Source organism: Sylvia atricapilla, chromosome Z (assembly GCF_009819655.1).
Source record: "Sylvia atricapilla isolate bSylAtr1 chromosome Z, bSylAtr1.pri, whole genome shotgun sequence".
NCBI lineage: Eukaryota > Metazoa > Chordata > Aves > Passeriformes > Sylviidae > Sylvia > Sylvia atricapilla.
This window is the reverse complement of record NC_089174.1, coordinates 11685123-11713021: the sequence shown is the minus strand read 5'-3', so window position 1 is coordinate 11713021 and position 27899 is coordinate 11685123. Positions and strand designations below refer to the sequence as shown.

Sequence of the window (27899 nt, the reverse complement as noted above, 5' to 3'; positions counted from 1 at the left end):
GAAATGAGTTGCAAGGGTTTGGGGTGAAAACAGACTTTTAGGTGTTTTTACAAATATTCCTGATTTTTCTGAAGGAGATGATCCAATAAACCAATAAAAAATAAGGAAAAGAACAACAAGAAAAAAAAAAAAAAAAAAAAAAAAAAAAAAAAAAACACCAGTTAGTATTTTACTATATGATCATCAGTATAGGAGAAATTGCAAATATTTGACCTGAGGAGCATTTCCTTGCTCAGTCTTTCATTGAATAAAGCAGAAAAGACCATACCAACATTCTGGATTTCCAGCATTCCAACAATAAAGACAGTGGAAATAAATAAAATTTCTGTTGATTTTTTTTTTTTGAGAGAGAGTTTTTTTGTAGCTTCATCAACTATGTAATAAAAAAATAAGATTCAATATTAAATCCCTCAGGCAATGTATGCATTTAATAGTTTTGGGGTTTTTTTGCCAGACTTGAAAAACTTTCAGAACTCATTAATAAAGGGTGCTTCTTTCTCTGTGTTTTGGTCTCTCTCCCATGCCTGGTGAGCTGCAGTGGTTAATGTTGCTTTTCTACAGCTAATGAGGCCAAAATGCCATTGAAAATGTGAAAGTTTTGTCATCTGCTCTGCCTCTCCATTGTCAGGGCCTTCAAAAAGTGATTCAGTCTTGTTTATAAACAAGCTGGAGTTCTTGATGCTCCCAGAAATAATTATGGGTTTGAGACATTGTAACATGGAGATTTTACCTCTGGTGTGTCTAAGTTCCTTCTGGATTGTTAAGAGATGAAGCCTCACCCTCCAACTATTTTTCTGGGTTTAGCTGAGAGTGAGAAACTTAAAATAACAGCAAAAGTTGTGAGAAAAACCATCTGAGGGTTTTCTGGGTTCAATACATGAAATTTATAATCATGGTTTTTGTTATCATCATGAACACCGTCATCATGGTCATCATCATCATCCTCATCACCGTGTAGGGATCATTGCAACATATTTTGTATGGCTTATTCTTTTGTAAATTAGGTGTTCCCAAAACATTTATTAGCTAACTGCACAACTTTTATTAATGAAACCTGACTCTACTGCAGTATTCTAGATGCACAACAAATGAATGCATCCTCAGTACTTCAGGCATGTGCTTAATTATGTGAGCAAGACTACTAGTTTTATGACTGAACATTTATTTATTTTATTACTGAAATTTATTTTCTGAATAGTAAATAAATTAATCAACTCACTAAATGATTGAATAGCAGTGCAATGATAAAAATTCTGCTCTTGCATTTTAAGTTGGTGTAGTTATGGTTTGTAAACACACTCTAGATTGAAAAAAGCAGTTTCCTTCCTCTGGAACTGGTTATTCAGACTTTTTTGCTCAGAGGTGTTCAGAGGATGGTTCTGTGTCTCATCATTCCTCTTCTGTTTCAGGGGTCCTGGGGGTGGTAGACCTTGGCCAAACCCAACCAATGCCAATTCTGTAAGTAAATATTACAAATATATTTGACATCTTCTTGTATTTAGGGAAGTATCTTCATGCCAGGCCTGGCACTGCTATAACATAAAGGTTATCCTGGGATCCTACATGAACAGCAGTGTCTGGTATTTCTCCAGAAGGCAGAAAATCTTCATTTTCATTCAGGATCATGTATCATTAGTTTAAAAATGTCCAATTTTTGCAGATACAGATGGGTAAGGTGGGTCTGGCTTGCTCTGCTAATCAGTTTTTCTTGGTTTTCTCACTTTTGGCTTTTTAATATTATTAGTGAAATTCTTCTTCAATTTTCTATTGCATATACTCAATGAAAATGGATATTTTTAAACTGAGAGTTATTTTGCAATCCCTGAAATCAATTGGCAGGTTCAATAATAGATCTGACAAGTTGTCTATAGAGAAATTTGGGGTTCTCAGTACAGTTGCTGCTCCCACAACAGCACTAGCCTGTGTTCCTTTGGAGAGAATAACAGCAAAGGGAGTAACAGAAAAGGAAAACAGATTATTCACAGGATTTCTCCAGGACACTGTCCTTAAAAAAAAACATAAATAAAAAGTGGAAATAAATACCAAAATCTTCTAAAGTAAAAGATGTGGTAGGTTATTTTCCTTTTTTGGTCAAGATTGTAATCAAAAGTGGGTATCTCTAAGAACACACAAAATCAGTTCATATTTGGCTGCCTCTGAAGTCCTGCTGACTGAAATGCAAGTATGTGTTGCTTGAGTTCATAACCCTTATAAACTACATTGCATTAATAATCTTATACCTTAACATTTTAATACTTTAATATTTTTATAGTCAATATTTTTAAAATGTTGAAAAGAGGTTTTTATTTTGACAGCAGAGGTATTTTCTCCCCATGATTTTAGCTGTCTTTAGTTACTCTAATTGAATGAGCACTCACCTGCAGCTGCCTGGAGCCCATCCCAGCACAGAGAAAATCACTGTTTTTTCTATTGATGTTACAGATACCTTATTCCTCAGCATCTCCTGGGAACTATGTGGTGAGTGCCTTTGTGTGTGTTTATTGGACATCACATCTCATTTAGGCAGAGAAACAACAGCTCAGATGTTATGGGAAGCCCTCATGTGCTGGCTGGGAGCTGAACATCTGGCCTGCATTGAGGTTTCCCAGCCACCTCTATGCAGATATGGGTTTTCATCTCCAGAATGTTCATCATTGTCAGCCTGCTCCAAATTGCCCTTAGTGCTGCTTTACTTCAGAAAACTTTCCTATACCTAATACAATGTATTGTCTACCATAATGAAGGACAAAAAACCCCTTGGCATTCTCAGAAAAACAATGTTGTGTGAGAGTTTCTGAATTTATCCAGGAAAAAAGTGTTTATGTGTAGTGCTGAATTTTATCTCTGTCAGTAGAGATTAACTTTGTTTATTTTATTGTTGTTGCTGTTGCACTGAGGTTATTTGTATATCTAAGGAGCTCTTCTAAGGCAGATTGTTTAGTCTGTTTTTGTCGTATGCACAAGGCTGGTGTCATAGGGTGATGAGGGAGGATTATATAATTAAAAGCAATTTATTTTGTCTTTTATTTAGACAATTAGCTGCAGAAAAGGTTGTGGTTCTTCCAAGTGTCCGTAACTATAGGCCGCATTTTGTCACAGCTTAGTGGAAACAGCCAAGATTTGCTGTCTCCAAATCTGTTCTTTCAATGCAGAATTTTAAAGAACTCTTTCTCTTTGGAGAAGATTTTGTGGGTTTGGCTTATTCTATTGTTGAAGAATTTAAAGACATTTTGGGAATATTTGACTTCATGGACAGCAAGTGTTTGGGGATGAGGGATGGGCTTGAGAACTCCTAAAAGAAGATTTTTCCTGAAAAGATTTGTAGTCTGAAATTATTTGCTTTGAGAACTTAATAAGATTAATCTAAATATGATATATTAATATATACTAATACATAAACTTATCTACTAATATATAAGCTTCTATAATGTGTATAAATATACAAATATATATTCTTCATACATAAATAAAGTTATATTCTCAGAGTGAAAATAGTTGATACCAAGAAACTCTCTTAGAGAAGAAAAAACACAGAGCAAAATTTGAAATGAGATTCAAAAGTTAATGAAGACAGGTAACTTTTCTCATAAATCATCCATTAGTTATTCCTACATCTTTTGATGTGTTGTTGAAAAAATATGCAGAGGGCCCTTAAAAAAATCAAGTATACAGGCATATGGATAAAAAGTATATGGAGAGCCTGTGATGCCTAGGGAATTGTATGGGTATGGATAAAATGTGGATATAAGTTTATAGATAAAAATTTATAAGTAAAAAGTATAGGGATAGATATCCTGTAAGCAGACAGAACCACCAGACCTGTGTAATCACTGCCACTGAAAAGATGTCCCTGACTGAAGCAGAATATCTGCTATTTTAAATGATAAAAAAAGAGATAAAGTACAGTAATAGTCATATGGCAATGAAAATAATAATTATTAGTAGCAGTCTATGTATGTTTTAGTATGGAAAGTCAATATTTTTTTACTTTAATTGATGTAGGCATTTTTACCAAAGTGGAAGTTGGTAGTTTTTCGTGTTACCTGAAGGGGTTCAACAAACATAGAAAGCAAGATGTTATGTTTCTGTTCTTAGTACATGATTTGGGTGATTAGAATAAAATTCCTGGAGAAATCCTAAAGAATCGTAAAACTCTTGTTTGACAGCCAGAGCATTTTGTGTTTCTTAGTCTTGATCAGATTTGTGACATGGAAATTTTCTAACCTTTTAATTCATGCTAACTGACAATTTTTTATTCTCCCCAGGGTCCTCCAGGAGGTGGAGGGCCACCAGGAACACCTATCATGCCTAGTCCTGCAGGTACTGAAATATACTTGGAAAAAAAATAAATTATCAGGGATTTTAGGAAGTACACAGATTTTTTTTTTTTTAATAATAAATCAGATAACTAAATTATTTGGTCTATATTTTTTGTATCAGGTTTTTTTTCCTTGCTTGCTGACCTCTCCAGCACAGGAGGGTAGGGAAGTTTCCTAACTAGCCATCAAAACTTACTGGACCAATATGATAACTTCATTGCATACAATTTCAGGCATTTAAATAAATAAAAATGAAAATAAAAACCAAAACAAACAAAGCCCCTCAAAAATGAATAAACAAGAAAAGGCAAGCTAAGATGGAAGTACTTTGAAGTTCTGTTTTCCAAAGCATGAAAACACTTAGAAATTGGCAACCTTTGAGTTTTGCCAAGGTATTCATCTCATCTTTGAGACCAACACTCAAAGATTCCACAGCCCAGCCATCCCCTGGGATGTGTTCTGACATGAGCCAGCAGAACTTGGGAACATCCAGGGGTGTTTGTTGCAAAAGGATCTGGTGGATAAAGAAATTTTGCCTCACTGAATATTAAAAATATAGGCAAATTTTACTTTAGACTAAAAGCTTTTCTGTTCCCTGCTTTTCTCAGACACCATCTTTGAATGTTCTAGTGATACATAGTGCTCTGTATATAATGGAATTATTTGCTTGGATTAATGCTTAGAAAATAATCTTGGAAATATTAATTAGTATACAAAACCCTTGATTTGTCTTCCTGTTGTACATAGAAGACCACTGGCTATGGAATGGCCTTGTGGAAGGTCTGGGTACAGAATGCTGAGCTCTTTCTATTCTCTGTGCAGATACTGATTTTCCAGAGTTGCCAATACTTTTTTTTTTAATTACATTGTCCTGTTAGGGATGTATACAGACTTTGTCAGGTCATTCATTCCTTTCAGTTTTTGTCACTTTGGGTTTTTGTTTTTTAACAAGCATTGCACGAGGCTATACCATGAAGGTACATCAGCTAAAGCCTCCCTCAGGAGTGTAGGATCTTTGCACAACATTCCACTGAAGACTTAGATCCAAAATAATATGGACTTGTCAGGGATGAGAGTAAAAAACTAACTCTCAGTCTGTGTAAGGAGGAGCTTTGTATCATTTATTACAGATGGAAAATAAATTACAGGAAGTATTGATAAGAAACAAACTCCTATTCTATGGATAACATTGAGGATGAGTGAAGAAATTTAGAACTCTAGGAAGCAGCGTTTTAGGAATTAAATAGTTACAGATTCTTGGTGATTTATAAATCTTTTAACAGTCATGCATAAAACTAGAGCCCAGAAATAGTCACTTGGGGCCATGGCAATTATTTCTTTTCATAGCCCTGTTGTGTGGCAGCAATGGATGGAAAGGGAATAAAATCCGCCATTATATTGCCACTGTGTATAGGATTGAGGCACAATAATAATATGAACAAAATGACAGGAAATGTGTGAGATGAGTAATGTTATTGAAAAGTGTATTTTAGCACTTAAAATAATCTCTTATTACAGATTCAACCAACTCTGGAGACAACATGTACACTTTAATGAACGCTGTGCCACCTGGGCCCAACAGACCTAATGTAAATATGAATCTACTTACATCTTTCTTTGAGTAGTGCAGCCTTTTGTTTATCTAAACAGTGAGTCTCCAGCAGCCATCATTATTGCTGAGCTTTCCATTTTTATGGGTGGCTCTTCAGTTATAGCCTCTTGAAACAAAAACAACAGTAGAAATTGAAAAAAAATATGTAAATCTGCTAAGTCATTATGCAGTAAATTGCAGATTGTTTGACTATAATATAATGTCTTTTAAATGTGTGAAGAGCTAAATTTAAGGTTAATTATGTAATTGGACAGAAACTGCTGAAGTTGTGAAGATGATAAGGAGCTTTCCAATTTAGGATAGATCAGGTGGAGGTTGAAAGCTGTTAATTAATCACTGATGGATTTAAGAGAATTATCAAAGTTGCCTATAACTTCAGTGGGGATACAGCTGAGTTGCCAGCAGCAGTCTGCAAAGTCATACAAAAAACCACTGAAGTAAATAATAAATTATGTGTTAGATTCCAGCCTACAGAGATGATAGTCTCAACAAATCATGAAATTATATGAATTGCAAAAGATACTAGTTTTCAGTCTTCATAAGAACCTTTCTCTTAAAGATCCAAATGGGACTTGAGAGTGTCTTCTCATTCAGAGCTGAGGATTTGTCCTTACTTTTTTTTCGGTTCTCCTGAGGAATATCTTTATTAGATTATGTGAAAAATAATTGTACAGTTTTTAATGCCTGCTCCTTTTGTAGTTTCCACTGGGGCCAGGCTCAGATGGACCCATGAGTGGACTGGGTGGAATGGACTCACATCATATGAATGGATCATTAGGTAACAGTAAATATTACCAATGTGGTGGATTTTCACTGGCAGTGCTATTTTCTGTGACTAATTCTTGGAGTCCTGTGGATGAGTTTGTCAAAATGTATGGAAAAAGTTGTGTATACATCAGTAAAATAAAGAGAATGATTTGAAGAGGCTGTGGCAATGAAAAAAAAGTCATTGAAGCTCAGTGAGCAGACTTATTGTGAACAATGACTATTCAGCATGGGCATCTCTCTCCTAAAGAGAATTGCCTTTTTTTAGGAAAGCATGTCCCTGAAATTTTAGATTGCTTTATATAGGGACACAGCCTTTCTTTACCTATTACAATCCTAAAATGGGTACTTGGTTTAACTATTAATGATGCACATTACATTCAAATCAATGAAAATCTGTGTGAGAGGCAGCCACACCTTTCTATGTCACTTTCTACAGCCTGAGAATTTTTTCTTCTTAGCTAAAATGAAAAATTGAATTGCAACCATTATGGGAGGATTTTACATGTATCTAGCATGTAATTTGTCTTTTTGGGCCATGACAAAATAACTCCTGATAACAGTATCTGATGTTTTTAGAGAAATTGTATTCCTAATTTGCCCTAATTTGCCTAGCTGTATGAAACAGCTGCTTCAGTCTTCTCCCGCAGTGCCGTTTCTTTTCATTGTTCTGCTGTGATACTCTTCTAGTTTTGTACTCAGTACTCTTCCTAAACTTTTCTTCCCTGAAAATATATTGTGTCTTTTGCTGCGAAAAAAAATACTTTTCTTCATTCATCCATCCTAAAATTGCATTTTCTTTATCCTCTGTTTTACCTGATATGAGAGCCACAGCATGTGAAAAAAACCCTCATTTAGTTTTCAGTAGTCTTGCACTCATAATATTTAATTTTATTTAGTTTCCATTAGTCTGCTCATCAGGATCATCTGTTTTCTTCTAAGAAATATTCAGTACATGTAGTGCAGCAAAAGTTGATGGAGCCTCAGATTGATTGAGTGGATTATTCTGTACCTACTGTAAACTTTTACTAAGTTGGTTATTTTTAAAATGTTGATGTTGCACTATGTATTTTGTATGAAAAATCTATTGGATTAGCTTCAGCTCAAAACCAGCTGAGCAATTGTCTGTTTTAATTTCAGGCTCAGGAGACATGGACAGTATTTCCAAAGTGAGTATATAATTAAATATTTGGAATTTTTAGAGTTTTTCACTCTAAACTCATTTCCCTTGTCAATGTTATAAATCTTTTTGTTATGCGCCTTTATTATATCATATCTATATTATATATAATTACCTCCAGTTCATAATCTGATTGATCATGTTGTCATCTTTGATATTCTTAAAATAAATGAAAGCAGTTCTAATAATCAGTTCTAGTCAAATGTAAACTTGGGACAACCTCCTTAGGGTGTTGCAGGATTTGGTTTGTCAACTATGTAAGGTAATGTTAATACCTTAGTCCTCAGAATAAATTTCCAAAAAATGGATTAAGAAGTAGTTTCAGAAGAAGCAGTGTTTTGATATCATAGCCGTTAAATAGCCGGAAAAGGATGTGAGTTTAATCTGCAGGAATTTTGCATCTACAAAAATAATACTTGAATGCATAATTTCTGTAAAAATAAAGTGCTATGGATATGATCGTCATTAACTTAGGAACTGAGCTGATGTGGTATTGCTAAAGGGGAATAAATAAACAGGACCCTGTGTTCTTAAGTTTTATAACATTTTCAGACTCTGCATGACATAAAGTGATACATGGAAAGGACCACATTGCCTCAGTTGTGCTGTGATGGGTTTGCAGTGAAGGAATCAATAAATCCCTCCTGAAGATGACCAGCATACAGCACATTTTTAATCAAAGTCTATGTTTTTTCTTCAGTATTTTCTGCAAACTGCAACATTTTTTAAGGCAAAAAAAGCCAAAACATTTCCATTCTCATGGGATAATTTTTAAAGTCAGTATTCCACTTATAGCTGTTCAGTATGTGCTGATACAGGTATCAGCAGCTCAGAAAACTTGGGTCTTAAACAATTTACCTGGAAGTCTTGAAATATGTTAACCTGCATGAATAACTCATGGAAATCACATTTAATCTGTGTTTTTTAAATAAGTAAAAAAATACTATTAGTTTTGCCTGTAAGACTGTTGTCCTTAAGAAATGGATCCAGTACTGGCAGAATCAGCACACAGAATTAATAGCTTTCTAGAAAAGATTTTGACTAAATTGGCTGAATGGCAGAATATAAAGTTTTTTATGAAGTCAGTTCAGATGAGGGCAGAAAATGAACTGAAATTATGCATGTTAAGTAAGCATTAATAACCTGCATTTATTGCAATGCCCATGGAATTTGAGCAGACATCAGGGGGACTCTTGCTTTGGAAAACTCCAGTTGGAGCTATAGTGCTGGACCCCAAGTGACCACAAAAGTAGCCTGAGGGAGCCACTATAATGGGATTTTTTTCAGGAATTTGGCCCCTTGGGGTTGGCATGCTGCAGCAGTGCTGGAATGTCAAGGCTTAGTTCCACACAGAGCAAGGTAAAATAGTGGGAAATCCCCTAGGAACGAGCAAAAGTGTAGGAGCATCATAAAATATAAATGTGACAAGGTCTTTATATTCCTGGATGTTAAGGCCAGAGGGAGTAATGTGACTGTGTAGCCTGACCTCCTGTGTTACACAAGCAGTGAGCTCCCCTGGATTAATGCTTGCTGAAGGTACAGCAGCAGTGGCAGAGCCAAGGCAAGAGGTTCAACAACTGAGCTGTGGGTCCCTGAATATCTGGTACACTAGCTTCACTAGAGAGCAAACTTGATTAACTGATGTCAATAACCTCATTAATCTTTTAGTTGTCTTTGATGGACGTGTTGTCCAGTCGCCCTGAGGGTCACAGTTTTGGAAGTAGTGAATTAGATTGAGGAAAGCAGAAGGGCTAAGGCAGGGCTTTTGACCCAACTCTCTGACCTGCATTTCAGATGCTAGTAAAGAATTTCTGCTTTCATGTCATGTACATAGCTAGTTTGGTATTTATATTTATAATGCATTCCATTTTTCTGAGTTAAAAAAAGCCAAGAAAAAAAACTGTGATAGATGTAAGAATTTTGTTATGAGGTTTCCCTCTTCCCTTTCCCTGACTACTCTTTTTCCACCATGAGTCTTCTTAGTAGGAGATGTAATAATGATGGAAAGGGATTGCCCATGGTCCAGGCATGGCAGGGTACTGCAAAGCAGCTTTGTAACAGCACCTGACTAATGGTAGTGTGTACAATAACCATGATAGACAATAATTTCTGTGGCAATTACCTTGTTTCACCCATTTTCCTTCTGAAGTTGCAGAGGTCACTGTGCACTTCTGTAAGAAAAAGAGTAACAATTAATTTTTGGAAGGCTTTAGGTTGTTACTATTTCAGTAAATTGTGACCATGAGGAGCAGCCCTCAGGCACAGGCCTATGCAAAGGTCTTTTCAGACCTGATCCATCCTGCCTTTAAGTACATCCTTTGTCTATCTTTAAGTACATACCCATAACTCACATATTTCAGGTTCACAGACATGACTGCATTCTACCACATGATTTAATATGGTGATAGAGCTTCCTCATATACCTGCTGCAGCCTTTTCTAGCTTTTCTTGACTTCAGCAGAAGCAGATGCTGGGTATAGCCTGAAAATGAGGCACAGGTAAATAATCCTTGCTTAAGAGAAGAGAACATTACTTAACAGACTGAAATTAGTGACTGAATAATGCAGAACCCTGCTGGGGCTGATTTTTCATCCTTGAGAGGCCCACTGCCCTGCACAGTGCACCTGAGTGCACCAAGTTTTGTGTGGATGGAGCAGGCCCTGGGCACAGCTAGTGAGGCTGGGAAATGAACCAAAACCTTTAACACTGAATCATATTTTGCAATCTTATTTAACAGAACTCTCCCAGTAACATGAGCATGAGCAACCAGCCTGGCACTCCCAGGGATGACAGTGAGATGGGTGGAAACTTCCTAAACCCTTTCCAGAGTGAGAGTGTAAGTATTTAATTACCTGGGTTATTGGATTGCAAAGGTGAACCTGTATCTGGCCTTTTGCTTAGAAAAAGAAAATTTACAAATTTTGTAGTGGAGCACTATATCTTGCATGTTTTTTAAAAGTATCTGAAAGTACAGGATTGATTTTAATAAAAATTGCTGTGCAAAAGAGAGCTGAAACTAGGATAGCTGGGAGGCATAGATTTACTGCAGAAAACTCTCTGGACCAGGAGATCAATGAAAGAGCAGGGTTTACCCTGAAGTATGTGATGAGAGCACCAGTAGATTGCATGTTGTAAAGGTCAGTGTGCTGTTACACCCATAAAAGGCCACTACTATTCATTGAGGGGCAAATTATATGGGGTGTTTTTGGGTTTGGGGTTTTTTTTGTTAATATGGAATGCTCAAAGCAGTAAAATGTGGTATAAATATTTTACAGAGTAAGACACTGGTATTGTCATATTCATGTGCCTGAAGCTGGATTTCTAAGTCCATGTCTAGGTCCCTAAATAGGAGTGTAACCTTATTACCTGTGCTACCAGTGACCTGCAGCTCAGCAAACAGCTTCTGTTAGATCATAGCATAGTTGAGTTCCATGGAAAATTTCCTGGGAATCAGATTTTGAGGAGTTTTAGGAGGTTTTCTTTTTCAGCTAGTTAAAAAAGGAAGAGTTTCTGCCAGTTAGCTGTTGGTGGGCACACATTCAGGTTGTATGCAGTGTTGAAGAAAACTGTCATATACAACCTAAAAGGAGCAATGTTTAATATCTGCCAAAATGGCAGTAAGCACAGAACCTCCATGAAATGTGGTCCCTGTTCCTGGCAGCCCTTGGCTCACAGTCTGGCACGCTCTGCTGTGCTGAGGGCAGGTGGGTCACTGAAGCAGGACCATGGGAACAAGACAATATCTGTGGTACTCTGGAGAAAATCAGTGTTCTCAGACACCTCCTGAGTTCTAGATGTTATTGCTGCCTGGAAGAGCCAGGGACTTAGATTTCTCAAGGTTTTTTTTGAGATGTGTGCCTGCAAGGCAGGAGTGACACATGCCAAGGATGTCCCTGTCTGCTCCCAGGAACTACTCCCTCTGTAACATAGGTTGTTTCATCATAGTTGAGAGCTGCTTTGCTTTCTGATCCATGGTTTGCTACTTGGCTGCTCAGAACAGGTGGTATCATGAAGTCCTTCCTCAGGGAGATTTGCTGTTCAGTTCACCAGGAATTTTGGTTAGGGGTAGGTAGCAATGCAGGGCCTAATAACAAGCTGAAAATCCTAAACACCTTGAGACCAATCTTTGATTCCTTTCTCAAAGTGATTCCCCAGATACCTTGGCTCAGATACAGGAAAAGACCTGAGTGGGTACTTTGCTTTAAGCTTTGGAGCTGGTAGTCAGACTTGTGTAATTTACGTGACAGGGAAGACCCATCTAAAATACTTTTTCTATATGCTTGGACACTGGGAAATGGCCAGCTTGGAACTCAAGACTTGGCAGGATGTTTAGGGCACATGTGGTTTTGCACAGGCAAATTTGTCTTTCCTTTTTCTTCTGTCAATTTTCAAAATGCTGATCTTCTTGTATTTGAACATTTTCCTCTACTTAAAGGATGTTAGAGCAAATCAAGTGCTTTTGCATTCCACAGTTTTCAATTTAAAACCAAATTAGGTGTACAGATGTGCATTTCTCCTAGGCACTGTGGTGTCCCATTGATTACTTTAATCTGCTAACTGCTAACCTGAGCGTAGCTGTAGCTTGGGTAAAGACTGCAGTTCAATTTGTGTCACTGCTATAAGTGTGATGTGTTGATTGGATTTTGGTTCACATAAAGGAGAATGACCACTGGTCCCTGATTCAGCTTGTCCCCTAAAATTGTGAAGTATCACAAAATAATACAGACCAAAACATTAATTTAATCACAGTCATACATACTTTTGTTCCTTTCTTCCTGTAAAGTAATCAAAAACTCCCCAAAATCTTGTGTGGTTCAGCTACCCTTGAATGCAGCCGGTCTACTTCTAGCTAGGCACCTGCCCAGGTAAATTCCCCATTAGCTGGCGCTGGGCAGGAAGGGGTGTGGAAAGCTTCAGTGAGATGTTGGTTCATCACAACACCCAGGTAGCACCAGAACAGCCCTAAGGTGAGTTGCCTTTGTCAGCAGCATCTTTATTTTTCATGAGAGAAGCCCGACAGAAGTTCTGGGGACACAAAGTCAACTATAGCCCCAACAGAGGCTGCAGCACAAATTTAGGATGGAGCTCAAGGAGCTCTGAACCCATTGCTGCAGTCCAGGTGTGGATGTAGCTACCTGGGGTTGGGGGGCTTAAATGTTTGTTAAAATGTGGATTCCTCTTTTCCAGTACTCCCCTAGCATGACAATGAGTGTGTGACCCGTTCACAAGTGTCGCCATGAAGACCACAGTGAGTTGGCCCTCTCCAGAGAGCTACTGAAGAAGAAAATTATTCATCCCAGTGTACAGTTTAACTAAAGGATCTCAGACACAATCAGACCCACCCATTTTTTTTCTTTTCTACCATCTCCCCCATTTTGTCAAGAAAGTGGGTCCCAAACATGCTTGAGACAACTGTAAGGAGTGACATGAGAGAAGTGCCCAAGGTGGAGCTGCAAGCGCCTGTCTGTGTGTGTACATGTGTGGGTCGGCATGGGGTGTGTGTGTGTGACACACCAAACACACACACACACACAGACCCCAGGACACTGTAAAATAGGATCACATGACATCTTATGTAGAAATCAGAAGTAGGGACTTTTATTCCATTTCTTTTTTTTCCTTTCACGTTTACATTTTAATTATTAAAATTTGCTTTCCCTCTCCCCTCCTGAACTGTTTTATGTTGCATATATCACTGCTTTATAAGTTATTTTTTAAGTTGAACTCAAAGGATAAATTCTTTTGATTTTGTTAGTGTCTGCCATTATGGATAGGAATAAAATTGCTTCTACGAGCTTTCATTACCTTGTGTTTGATACCAGCTATTCTGTGAATCACAAGTTTACTATCTCAAGAAATAGAAGAAAGCTCATCTTAATTTTATGGAGAAATGTAATAACTTCCACCTAGTTTGGGGATTTTTTTTTTGATACTTTGCCTTTAAGAGAAAAAAAAAAGCACTGAAGGTTATTTTTCTTCTTTAATTGAAGCCTAATATCTGCAATATCTATTTTAAATGGAAGCCTGAATTTGATACAAGCTTCTCAGTTTATATAGAGTACTATAAGGTTACTGTAAGTGAGCTCCAATTGCTATAGAATCTAGCAATAAAGTGTCAGGGCTTCTCTTGCCCTTGGAATTGAGTTTTCTATTTAGCATGGTCTTCTGTAGGGGTGGTCGTTATTGGAAATACAGTAGAGTGCTTATCACCAAAACATTTTCTAACAACTTACAATTATGTTTCCCATTTTCAGTGATTCTCAAACAAATATGAGCAATCCGTGTTCCTAATTATAAACAGTATTTCCCAAGCCCATTTAGAAAATCAGGTCACCCTGCTGCTTGGGTGTGTGTTTTCTGCCATATCTGCTAAAATTAATTCCCACAAAACTTTCCAGTCAGCAGCCTTCCTTCCTTCCTTCCTTCCTTCCTTCCTTCCTTCCTTCCTTCCTTCCTTCCTTCCTTCCTTCCTTCCTTCCTTCCTTCCTTCCTTCCTTCCTTCCTTCCTTCCTTCCTTCCTTCCTTTCTTCCTTTCTCTCTTTCTCTCTTTCTCTCTTTCTCTCTTTCTCTCTCTCTTTCTCTCTTTCTTTCTTTCTTTCTTTCTTTTTCTTTTTTTTGAGCCAAAATGCCACAGTAAACTTTTTATGACTACTAGCCTTGTTGTGACAGTGTTACTTTTTGCCATGAACAGAAGAGGAGCAAAGGTCTGGGCCCTTTTATAAGGAGGACATACAGTTAGGTATGAAAGCTGGGGACAGAATGCAGTAAAAGGCCTAAAGGAATCGCTTCTGGAAGCATTTCCCATTTATCTTCAGGTAGAGCTCTGAAACAAAGATTATGGTACATTTACTTAGTTCCTGATGATTTTCAGCTCCCTCAAGAAAACAAAGGTTTTCAGTTTGTAGTGATAGAAAGGCTGATGATCAGCAGTGCAGGCACAAAGTGGCTCAGCAGAAATTCATGCCACAAACAGCAAATCCCTCTCCTTGGACTTAAATCCAGAAGAGCCACTTGCAGAGGAGGAGCAGTTCTGGTATGTGGTATGTCCATATGCAAGGGGATTTTCTTTCATGAACTTGTGATAAAGGAACATATGTGCTGGGCTTGTGATGGTAGCTGAACGTAACAGGATGTGTAAGGAATACTACAATCTCTTAACTCATTTTTATTTCCATATATTATATGTGTATACTATATGGAAATATAAAGATTTAACACTTTACTCTCCTGTTAGGGCTATTCAAAAATTAAAGTCTCAGAGGATTAAAATTCTGTTGAAGTATCAAAGATTTTGTTAGCATTACTTTTTAGTATTAGCTACTTGATTAGATGTAAACATGACCTAGGTAGTCATTATATGGTTTTGTAGACTGTATTCATATTGATTATGAAGGACACATTCATTTGCTTCTCTTTGGGAAACACTTTGTTGCTGTCTCCAAAGATGCTGGAAGACCCTGCTATTAGCTTGCGTCACAAAAACAAAATCAGGTGTAACTTCCTCAGACCCTTTGCTATTGTCACTAACACCACTGGTGTGTCCCTATTACACCCAGAGTCCAGGTGTTCTTGCAGCCTATGTTTGCCACCTGTATTATTTTGGTAGCCTTCCAGGGAACTGAGGGCTCTTTCTGGCCCAGTTTCAGTCAGATGGCATCACTGGTGATGGACTGTGGTAGGTGGGAACAATGCATCAACTGCCAAAGCCCATTCCTAGGTCAGTGAGTTGTTAGGCACCTTGGAAGGATAGAAGTCTGACCATTAAACCTGTGCGTGGAACTGATGACACAGATTGTATATCATTATTAAAACACATTATCCTCACTTCTATACAAGAGCATAATGTCCTTTCAGGACATAATTTAGTCCCTGTGTCCTGCATTTCTCATGCTCACATAGCCCCACAGTCAGCAGCTGATGTCACAAATGCTTTGTCCAAGGCTTTACCCAGCTTCAGCCAGACTCCTAGAGAGGCCAGGTTCAGCAGCTGAACCATTAGAAAACAGTCTTATGTGTTAATTACTTAACTTCAAAATTACACCTTTGGGTTATTTTTTTTTCTTAATTTGCACAGGGCTTTTTGCTTGTTCATTTTTCTTTTGCTTACAAATCCTTGTAGGATTTTCATGGTATCTGGAGTATCAATATGAGAAGAAAGACTATTCCCAGGCACTCAGTCTTTGCTCCCACTTACATTTTTTATGCTCCAGATACCAGGAGCAAAGTAACTTCTGTTTGGTTCTGTCCTTATGCAACAGCACTGTTAATAATGTCAGAACTTGTCTAGCTCTGGTAGGAATTTTTTTTCAAGTAGTGCAGGGTTGATCTTCTCACCCTGGGTTTTTAGATAGATCTTGCTCTTTAGTACAGAAATAAATAAAGGTGATTCTGTAAATTATTCTTTCAGGAAAAATTAAAGTAAGCCTTTTACAATACAAAAGTGATTAAATCTTATAGTAGCAGAAATGGAGAGTAAGGGACCTCTTATGCTGTGAGAACTCTTGCAAATATTCCAGCTTTGTGGAAATCAGCTGAAACTGGATTCACATGTGATCTTCACAGTGAAACCAGGGTCTTACCTGCCACTTAAACCTATGGAAAGGAGCATTCAGATCCAGATGTATCCTCCATGTCACCTAGATTTTATTGCTATGTCTAAGTCTTATGTAAGCAAGAACAGGGTTTGAGGCGAGGAAGAAGCTATCTGAATCACAGGTAAAACACGTGGCCTGGCATGCATTAACAAAATACCTGGATATTTGCATGTGGGGATTAAATTATTTCCCTAATTCTCTGAGAATGATGAAATCTGCAGTTGCACTCCCACCCCCCAGAAATTCTGGTTTTTATTTGGAAGCCCTGTGGTTGCAGAGTCTTGGCCACCTAACCTGTCACAGGTTCAGAGACAGTAACAGCATTCAGGCTTTCAGCCCTTTCCCCATAATGTAGGATTAAATGTTCTTTGTCACAGGACATCCAGCTGTTCCTTTCCCTTCCAACAGGAATACTCAATGAGAAATATATAGGCTAATCATTTATTTTAAATAATTTCACTTGGTAAGAAGTTAATAGAAGTTTGCTTCTTTAAGGATGCATCAAAGGACAGCTTCTTGAACTGCCTAAAACCAATTGAATTTTCCTCTGTCCTGTGGCTAGCAAGTACAATACTGAAAGTTCAGATGATTTGGAATTAGATTTAATGAGGGACCAGCTGTTGTGATATTTAGTGTTGATCACTTTATTCAAAATTACTTTTCAGCTGATACATGTTGCGCAGGTTTCTGTTTCTGAATCAGTTAATTATTAAGTGTTTTCCCCTATTCTTGGTCAGCTCTGATCCATTGTTTTTGTTGTGGCTAAGTATGGACTGGATTCTTCAGTATTTGACTCTACACATTTGCATTTGAAAAATATAAAATATACCTTAATGATGTAAAAAGTACAGGTAAATCTATCTTTCTTTATTCACTATAAGTGGTGATATAACTGTGGGTGCTGTCACAGACACACTTGAGTTTGCTCAGGCCTTAAGGATGGGAATCCTGACAAAGCACATATTTCATATAAACCTCTATAAACTATTTCAACACCGTTATCTCACATTGAGGATCCAATTCATGATTTAGTGATTCAAAACAACTGCGAAAATTCACAAATAAATTAGTTAGGTTTAAATTTTGCTGAATGCAGCTTGCTCTACTTTTCAGATATTATTGGAACGGTTCTATGAACTGCTGCTTGTGTCAGTTCTGCTGAAACTTTGATGAAACCATTCACATAAGGTCATTTTGTGGGTAGGATTTCACCCTAGCCTGGGTCAAATATATAACTTACCTGTGGTGTAACATTATTTGGCAGACGTAAAAACTGAGTACATAGAGCAAAATACAGAGGGTCTGTTGAAATTACCAAAATTATGTTTCAACCTGAAAAATGAGAAAAAAGAGTTTAAAATACTGCTTTGAATGCACTCTTGTATAGTGTCTACATGTTGGAAACAAATTACAGTACCAAATCTAGAAAAAATAAATGGATCATCTACTCAGCACATAAAAATTCCGATCCTGCCAACAGCTTCACCTTGATTTGAAATTGAGCCTGCACATAGCTAATTTTAAACAGATCTAAGAACACAGGTAGTATCCTTCAGGAAATTAAAAAAGTGGGACTGTAATAATCTAAACCCATGCTTGAACATGGATAATCTAGAGCTCAAATTAAGTCTTTCCTAAGCAGACATTGTTTTACAGATTTTACCAGTGCAGGAGCATATTTATGTATCAATAGTACTGACATGCAGAGCAGATTTGGCTTTCTTCTGTTTCTTTCTTTATTAGAGCTTTGTTCACTATTACATGAACTATTTTTGTGAATTTGTTCTTCCATCTTGTTTTCAGTTGTGCAGCCATAGTTTCCCTCAACAGCCATAGTTTCCCAACACAGCCAACAGCTTTGCAGTTTTAGTCCAAACTTCTGTTTGGTTGCTGGTCATCATTTAAGCTTAAAATGTGTAAGAAGGCCTCTCATGTAATAGGAAAACTTGCCATTAAAATGTATAAAGGTTTTCTTGGGTACATGTTTTCAAATTTAATAAATGCAGGTTTCGGTTATAATTTGAAATGGTCACTTTCTAGTCACTATTTCAGTTCTGTGTGCAAAAGAAATGGAGAGAGGAAAAGAAATTCACCTTCTTTTTTTCTTTACTTTTGTTCAGCATTGTAAATATTTGCTGAAAGACATGGTTTTGAAAAATCAGATCAAAAAGAGATTTGCTGGCTAATTGCTATAAATAATACAGCTTGATTTCATGTTGAAAACTCCTTCCACGTCCCCAAAAGTGTTCTGCTTGATATTTGATTTGTGTGTGACCTTGTACAAAGCCTAAATCGCAAATAGTGGTTTAATTTGCCTGGTCAGTGTTTTTAGCGTGTCTTACAGATGATTCAGGGTTCTGTGGTCTCAGAAGAGTGACCGAGTGGTTGAGCAGGCTTGTTCCCAGGGTCAGGTGGCTCAGGACTGGGCAATTATCCACCAGAAACAAGGTGTTTGTTTGCTACCTCGCTGTTCTCTTGAGAACTTGCACAACTCTTCTTGCCATTAGGTTCTGGGGATCCTTTAAAGATTTTACAATGCTGAGACAAGAGGCTAGATTTTGCTGAGAGAAAGTTCTGGCGGTTTTAGCATCAGTTTTTGTAGGGAAACAGCACAAAATGTGGGGATTTTGAAAGATGATGTGTTATCAATAGCCTGGGTGAACTAGGAAATAGCTGTACAGTCTAAGAGTTAGGGCTATTACAAGAGATACTGAAATCATCAGTAATTGCTTTTGATGGGAAAAATTATCATTGTGGAACAACTGCTCTGATCCTGAGGAGTCAAATTGTCAACTGGATGAACTGGATATTTTAGGCTTTATTTCTGTTGTTTTAATCTGTTGTTTTACCCTCTCTCACTTGGACTTCTCCATTAAATGTATTGTGCCAGACCTTTGCACAAAAATAAGAGCATTTTGCCCAACAAACATGCAAGAAGTTGTTCACATCTGTAACTAGACCCCTGCTATGGAGAGTTTATTTCATTAGAGAGAAATTGAGTATAACACCAGATAAGGAGTGGCACTGCAGCATCCTGAGAACTCTCACGACTTGACATCAGCAAAATTAGCATCCTGTATACTCACAAATTAGACAAGATGGTTCCTAACAATGGCAGAAAATACCTTGAAAGAAAAGCTGATTCTTGTCATGCAGATTGGAGGAAAGTAAAATCCCAAACACAGGATATATTTAATTGAGGTAGAAATTTACTAAAACTGTCTGTAACAGAGGGAAGGAGCACATCCAGTCGTTTAGTGGAAAAGCAAAGTGGCATTACTAAATTTTTGTAAATAAACATAACATCCAAAAGCAGGTATAAGCTATTTTCATTTTCATTTTTTAGTCTCTTTTTATTTTTTCTGATTATGTTGTAGTTTTGATTTGATTTGAATTTACATTAATGGATAAGGAAGACAGCACAAATTCCTAAAGTAGGGCTGAAATTAGAAACATGGAAGGATGGTGTGAGTAAAGCTGGAGTTTTCTGTTAGTTAAAAATCAAGTGAATTTTTATATTATTATTTTTCCAGGACAAAAAGCATTCATACAATAAACTTTTGCTCTGTCATGGCTGTTTGAGAAGTGTGAATCCAATTGCTGCGTGTGCTTGACACCAGTTTTGAGGGTTTGTTGTTTTGGTTTTTTTCCCACAAGTATCCCCTTGGAGTGCATCTATTTTGTGCATGTTTGGCTAAAACCACAAAAAACAACCACTTTTTTTAATGGATTGCTGTACACACATCTTCTGGTTCTGGTGGGAAGAGGAGGAAGATTTGTTAGCTGGTGGGTTAGCATATTTATGTGAATTACTTACAGCATTGGTAAACTACTGTCATCTTTGTTCACATTGCACAAGATACTCCGTGTTGTCTACTGCTGGTGTTATAACCTTGGTGATCCATGCATATCCTGTAAATTCCTGTAGGTTTTGTGTAAGAAAACCTGCCACCACTGCTTGCTACTGTAAATTCTTGTTTTGAAGCAAGAGGTGGCGTTTGACTGTACAGCCATGTGTATTATATACTGCAACAGTCCTTGTTCTATCCTCTGAACTCTCTGTCCACATAGAGTTGAAGCTCTCTTAAGCACGCTTAGTGGTTTCAGAATTTATTTCAAGCAGCAGATCTATAAGCCATTTACAAGAATATTAAATGTAATGTAAGATAATTCAACCCAGTTCATATCCTTTTCCAAGAGCTTGGAGTTGGATTTGAGCAGGCATCTGCAGGTTTTGTGGCATCCCAGGTGCCTGTGCCTGCACACCTGAGAGGTGTCATACCTGTGCAGTGCCCCCTGGCAAAGGGGTGCCCCAGGCACACCACCTGGGCAGGCTGCTGTCTTACACAGATGTGTGAGTGCTGTCTTTTTTATTCCCCAAAAACTGCAGCAGTGCCAAGATAGAAGCCCATCTCTAAGGGCATATGGGAGGCACAGCGCTGCTTCTGTGTTGTGTCCTCATTCCCACCCACCACAGGCTTTACCTGAGGTGGTGTTTTAAGGAGATTTGAACTCTGTCTGGTTACTGAGAGAGAAAAATAACATGAATTCTGGGATTCTGCATTCTTTTTTACAGTATTTTATGATTTACAACAAAGACCTGAAAATGTCTGTGTGTTCTTTGCTGGTTTCTGACTTCAGAATTTCAAGTCCTGTCTAGTCTGAAAGACGATGGGAAAAGTGAAGAAGCTTGGAAAGTTGAAGGGGATTATTACTTGGATTATTTTGAATTCTGTGTTTCTATTAATAGTTTAGTTAAATGAGTAGGCTAATCTTTAGAATCAAGGCAGTCTTAATGACTTTGCACCTTTACCCTTTCATGTAAGACTTTGAGAACTTGCAATAAGTGTTCTTTGTGCTTACAGTCCAATTTGTAGATAAATTCCCTGTATTTCTAAGATCAAAAAATATTTCTACAGTTACTTCAGCCCTTTGCAGAGAACAACAATCCCAGTCCCGTAATTCCAAGTATTTGTAGATGTATTTTAGACAAAAAATAACTTTCAACATCATAAGTGAAACTAATGTTCAATGTTCCAGTCTCTGGAAGTAGAGAAAACCTCAGTAATTTTGCAAACCAGCAAGAATAAAACTTGTCTATATAAATATTAATGTAGAAAGTGCATGCAAAACTTGATACTGCCTCTGACCTTAATTGTTACTATTGATACTATTGGGGATCTCACAAATGTGTGTTTCAGAACGCTGTATTTCTCCTCAGTGTATGCTTCATCCTCATTACCGACAGCTCCTGCAAAGAGCCAGCCCATGCCGTAGCCAGGGCGTGGGGATGCAGAACTCCCACAGCACCATGGATACATGGATATGTGTGCATGTTATGTTAGGATGAGTAACCACTCCAGCTGCAAACCCCTCCAGACCTTGTGTGTAACTCTCCATGGCAGCCTCTGGGATGTCTAGGGGGCTGCAGTCCCTGTGCACCAGAGCTGCCTGGCAGCGCTCCCATCCCAAGCGGCTCTGGGTCCTGCTTTGGGGGATCGTCATGAACTCAAGCCTCACTGTTTAATGTGTGACGAGCTCCTTAACAGACCGTGAGCTGCAAAGGCACGGATGGTGTGGGTCACTGACCCAAAGCGTGTCTGGCTTGGAGCCTCAGACAGGGCTGTGACTGACTGGATTGTCATGGTGATACTGTGCCACCACATCAGACTTGTTTCCGCTCCACACTGTGGCCTGATTCATCCTGCCCTAATTTCAGCTGGCCAGAAATTACCATCCTGGGTCCCATGTGTAAATCAGAGGACAGACACCAGTGGAGATGCCTCTGGAAGATTGCATTATGGCATCATTTGCCATCACCGCTGATTAACATCTGAAATTAGGTGGGATGAATCCAAGTGTGTACAATTGGCTTCTCACACCTCTACACAAAAATGTATTTATTTGAGCTTGGAATGGGCAAGAATAACGCAGCTCCTTTGAACCTGAATCCAAGTGACTTACAGATGACTTTCTGAATTCAGTCTCAAGCATGAGATTTCTGCCCTGTAGTGCTATTTTCTTTATTTTGACTTCAATTTTAATGAACACCTGTAGCTTGAACTTGCAACTTGTTGGAACATTTCTAGGGGAATTGCCCCTGCCTAGGAATCCTTACCTTTATTTGTTAAGTGGGCTTCCTTGTTACCTGCACTGATTTTCATTGGAAGAAACACAGGGAGAAACCATTGCATAGATCAGTCAACACCAGCAATAGCATATGCAGCTTTTAAGTTTGGCAGTGAGCTTATAACTAAGGTATTAATGTTCATACTTTCCAGGTGTGGCCTAAAGATTCTTTCCTGAGAGCTTTAAGGAACAAATTTAGGAGGTCCTGACTGAGGATTGTGAGAATATAAGTAGTAATGGCAGTTAATTATAGGTTTTTTGGAGGGAAACTTGGCGATAAACTTGTTGAGATTTGGGGTGGTGGTTTAGAGATAAAGGAATATCTCATGTCAGATAGAGCAGATTTGCAGGCAGTGTTACTGTGGGTTAGCAGAGTTTGCTTCCAGCAGGTTCCTCCTCTAGTTCCCCTTGATACCTTCCTCCATTATCTGCTGGTACAAAATCCTGAACAGCAGCTGTGCCAGTTGTTGTGGTAAGCTGAGGAACAGCTCAAGGTTAAAACTCAAATGTTGTAGCCACACCTTTCACCTTCATCAAGCATCCACGTTCTCAAAGCTGGGTTGGGACGGCAGTAGCCTCCACAGTTGCCCTGTAATTACATCATACAAAGTAAGGTCACTTTTTATGAGTTTAACTAGAGCGATGTTGATCCATTCACTTTATTTCCTAAGATGTGAGTCATTCACTGTTGGAAATGACAGAGATCTTGTGTAGCTATGAATAGAAAAATTGAGATTTGTTAATTATGATGAGCTGGTACAATTCCTGCTCTGCTGTTCAATATTTTTGAGTGCTGAAGTTAACCAAAATGCTACCTTCATGGATTATCTCAGCGTCAGCTCTGCATGAAAATGGGTATGAATTTCCAGTTGCTGTTCCTGGTTTCTCTGTGAATTCTGAGCCAAAGGTAAGGCAGTGGGAAATACTGTCATGGCAGCCACTCACTGACAACTTTTCAGGTGCATAAAGCCTGTCTGTCATCTGACAGTGTTCCAGTTTTCTCACTGGGTCACCAGGTTGTTGTCAGGCAGTGAAGGAAAGGTGGATATGCTCACCACCTGGGAAGAGTAGAAATGTAGCAAGTAATGAGCTGTGTTCTCCAACAGTCCTTTATTTGTAGAGCTTCACTTTCAATTAACATTTGTACCTTCAGTTATTATTGTACCATTCACTATCTTGAGGTGGTATGAGCAGAAATTTATGAATATATGTAATTTACCAGAAATATAGGCTTGTATTGTGCCTTTGTAATTCTCTTCAGCTTCAGTATATATATGCTACAAGCAGACAAACTTCCTCCCTCTTTTGGGGTGTTCTTTACTACAATGGTAGCTGATGGCTTCATTAATATTGGCTCTTTTAGTCTTCTGGGGCTAACATTTCTGTTTTTCTGAGTGAAAATGCCATACTGCCCTCAGCAGACATAAGCACAATGACATAACACTGCAGTGCATGCTGTCTCTTAGCTTCTCTCTACACGTGTTTGCATGTTGGAAAATCTGAAGAGCTGCTGTATAAATTGCAACATTATTTACCCAATACAGGTGGTTTTCTGCATCCCTTTTTTGCTCAAAACTCCCATTAACTCAGAAATTACTGATGGCTCGAAAGGGGGTTTTGGAAGCACAAGGGATGCAGGGAGCAACTCTTCAGTAGTTTACAGGCTGCTATAAATGTCTTTTCAGCAACGAAATGTAGCATTTTAGCAGTAATTTCCTAGTGAAAACACTGAGCGTGCTTATCGCTTAAGATTTTAAGGAAAAAAGTGTCAGACTGTGTAATTGTATCTCATATAATTTTGACACTTAACCAGTTTTATCTACGTGTTCATGCTATACCAACCAACACAGACCTGAAAGGTGACAGCCATGTTTTTGTTACACAAGAAGTCACAGTTTTCCAGAGGTTTTGATTTTTTGTTTCTTTACCACATTTTCACTGCAGAGGTATTTTTCTATATAGTTACCTGAGGCTTCCTTTCACCAACCAAAAGAGTCTGTAGCCCTCTGCACTGTGAAAGGCAAAGCCCTGTGGAGAGACACAGGCTTCGCACTTGCCCAGCAAATTAGCAGAAATTTCACCCAAGCCATAAAAGCCTCTTATGTTAATCTCTGTTTATGTAATTAAAGCAATTAGGGATAGGAGCTTCAGGAATAATGAGGTCTCTCTATCCTCCATTTACTCTCTCTGTGCTTCATAGGGATTTAAGGGTTCTTTTTTCAAGGCTCAGCTGTGTCTCTTCAAACTAGTGCAGTCTAAGCATCGTGTGAGATGCAGTTTATAGAGATAGCATTGGAGCGTGAAAGATTTACTTCTGGTAGCAAGGAAAAACGTGTGTCCCTGTGGACATGGACACTTGCAAACAAGTCTGATACCGAGAATTAAAACAAATATGTTCAAGATGGTACCAGTACATCAGACTCTGTTCTACAGTGGGGTTTTTAGCTTTTGTCATTTGTATTTTATTTTGTGAAAAAAGGAGTTGGGGGGATCTCAGATCACATGGGGAATATTAGAAGTATATCACTCAACAATCATTTTATAAAGTCTAACTTCAAAATGCACTATGATTTATTACAAAATTATATTTTCTTCCGTTGCCGATGACATGGTGATTCCATTTTGTGATAAGTTAAACTCAGCAGTTAATTTGTTGCACTGCCTGGCTGCATGAATTCATCCAGTGTACATATGTACCTGTGCAGCATTACTTTTGGGGTTTGTATTTGAATTTGCAGTATTGATTATTATTTTTGTATTTTACTTTGCCTCTGTTATTGGAATTGTAGTAAACATAATTTATACATATGATTTTACAACTGTTTTGCAACTGAAAAGTCTCCTTTAAATTGTAAAGTTTTATTGATGGATACTCATTAAAATGGTATAAGAATTATATTAACAATTGTTTTGTGTTTTGATGCTCTCTGTACATAAATATATGTCTATTTATCTGTTTAATGGTGCTTGTGTCTTGCAATTTTGGATACATTTTAGAATAAAGTTTCATTTTACAAGAAGTAGTTGTATTTTCACAAGCCGTGTCCCAAAAAAACCCCGCAATTTAACACCTTTTTTCCATAAATAACTAGGGTTATAAAAGAAGCCTACATAAAACATTTATAACTTCAGGCAGTAATACATTTGTTTCTAGAATGTAGAAGTATGCTGTCTACAGAAATGCACAGCTCTATACTGCAGTAGCTGACATCCTTATTTAAAATGTTCCCAAAACAATGCATTTTGGAACCCTTCTTCTTAGCTCTAATGGCTTTACTTTACAGAAGATTTATTCACATCTAAGGCTGAGATCATCATTTATAAACTGAAAAAGATGCACAAAGATGCTTCCACAAAGGCTGCCTTAGGTCCAGCTACCTCAATGATGTCACAGGTGCTGCTTGTAGCTGTGCTACAGAAGGTAAATTTCAAGAGGGAAAGTATAGAAAAGCACAGATCTCCTCTCTGAACGGGGGCCAGCAGCCTAATTTCTCTTTTTCAGCAGTGAAAGGAAAACAGTACCGACTTGGCAGGTATTACCTGAGCACCGAAAGCTGTAAAACACTGTTTTAATCCAATGGAGACTGTAAGAAACTACAGGAGTCAGCCTCGGTGGTTCCTTTGCAGTCCATTTACACTACTTTAGCTTCTATCTCCTGTAGCTGGAGGGCAGAGGAAATGCAGCTTGTGAAAGCAGAGAATCATTTGGGAAAGCTCATTTTAGAGTTCTCTGGCCTCACTGCTCAGGTGTGTCTCTGCCATGGGCACTGTTTATTTGTATCCCTGTTCCCTAAAGGACACCCCGTGAATGACCTCCTTCCCTGAAGGCCAAGAGCTACGTGCAGATTAGAGGTGTGATTTTGAAACAAAAGCTTTCCCTTGCTCCAGCTGCTTCTCTTTCCTCTCATCCCAAGCACGTGTTCCCCCCACACTGCAGGTTTTTCATGTGAGCAGATTTCGATTTTACTTTGCCCCGCTGTGATTCCAGCAGCTTTGTAGCTCCTCATCTCGCAGCTAACAAGAGATCCATAACAAGCCAGGCACTTGGGACTGTGTGTAACAGAGGTGCAAAAGCTGCCCATGGAAGAACAACAACCAGCATTATCTTAGAGAATGCCCAAGCATGACAAGATAAACCTGAAAACAAATTTACAAATTACTGGCCTAGGCAGGAAAAATGCAAGTTAAGGGTTTGGGGTTTTTTATAGGAAAATGTTCAGTTCTGTTTACAGACTTTTTCTTCTAGCATCTAGGAGCCACAGTGTGAGAAACCAGTAATTTGAATTTTTATCATCTGGATTGAACAGTTGAGGAAGGAGGAAACACTGGGTGCAAACCTTTTACAGACCCTCTTCAGGTAGCAAAGCCAAGGTGTCTCTCTGCCATGACAATCTAGTTTTTCCCTTCACAGAAGCCAGAGGAGAGAGATACCAGCATTTTTTTTTTCTCTGAAGCAACAGAACAAAAATAAATGTAGGGAATAGCACAACATGCTGATTTTCAGAGCCAAGATCTTCTGAAATGTAACAAGTGAGATGATACAGCCATGGTGTTGCTTGATAAAGAGTATGTGCATAGAAACAGAGATAGTGCTGTAGCAGTGCAGTGTTAGGAACAGACTGTGTGGGAAGAGAACCCCTACTGCTCTGAGAAACTCTGTCTTGGTTAAAATTCAAGTTTTCCCGGCTGTTACAGGTTAAAGCTGGATCTTTAACAATGTTTAAATGAACAAGTGTTCACTATATAAACTCGTGGAGTTATGTTTCTGAGAAACATGGGAAGCCCTCTCTGGAACAGTAACTAACAAGAGGAAAGGTTGTAAAGAAGGGCTACAGAAAACAGTCTTGCTGCTGCATTGAAACTACGCAGCAAAATAGTCAAATGCAAGCCTTGCATTCTTTCCTGAAAACTATTTACAGTTAATACACTCTGCTACATTGCAGTAACACATCTGCCCCATGACGAGCCCAGGCACGGAGCATCCCCAAATTGGCTGAGCCTTCAGTAGCAGTAACACTGTATCCCTACCGTAAAACTTCAATGCTCCTGTCAGCTCAGAAGCCCTTGCTCTGCTCTTCCTCAGCCGTGCTTGTATTTTCACAGTGTGCAAGAGCAGCCGTGTGAGAAGAAGGAGGTAAGAGAAGGAGTTCTCTGTGAGCTTTCAAGCTGTTGACTCCTGCATGAGTGTGCACCGGGGCTGTGGCCACAGAGGTGGGAATCAAAACATCCATGCTGGAAGTGCCAGTGGTTCCACTGCCTCTGGAGATGTGTCCTCCCTGGATGCATCTGCTGAGCTGTCA

At 38.4% G+C, this 27899-nt stretch overlaps 1 protein-coding gene across 14 annotated transcripts in view; it reads left to right on the top strand.

Moving 5' to 3' along the window:
- The window catches only part of SSBP2 (single stranded DNA binding protein 2), a 135567-nt gene extending 109948 nt beyond the window's left edge, over positions 1–25619 (top strand). For 4 of the 14 annotated variants that reach the window (XM_066339388.1, XM_066339392.1, XM_066339389.1 and 1 more), the window contains 8 exons: positions 1410–1458; positions 2443–2478; positions 4266–4320; positions 5838–5908; positions 6631–6709; positions 7837–7865; positions 10614–10712; positions 13064–25619. In XM_066339388.1, the coding sequence (XP_066195485.1) occupies positions 1410–1458; positions 2443–2478; positions 4266–4320; positions 5838–5908; positions 6631–6709; positions 7837–7865; positions 10614–10712; positions 13064–13093 (448 nt within the window). In that variant the 3' untranslated portion in view covers positions 13094–25619. Of the gene's footprint in view, positions 1–1409; positions 1459–2442; positions 2479–4265; positions 4321–5837; positions 5909–6630; positions 6710–7836; positions 7866–10613; positions 10713–12729; positions 12841–13063 lie in introns of those variants that run through there. The other 10 variants (XM_066339385.1, XM_066339390.1, XM_066339386.1 and 7 more) reach the window with 6 other exon arrangements.
- The last annotated feature ends 2280 nt before the right edge of the window (positions 25620–27899 follow it).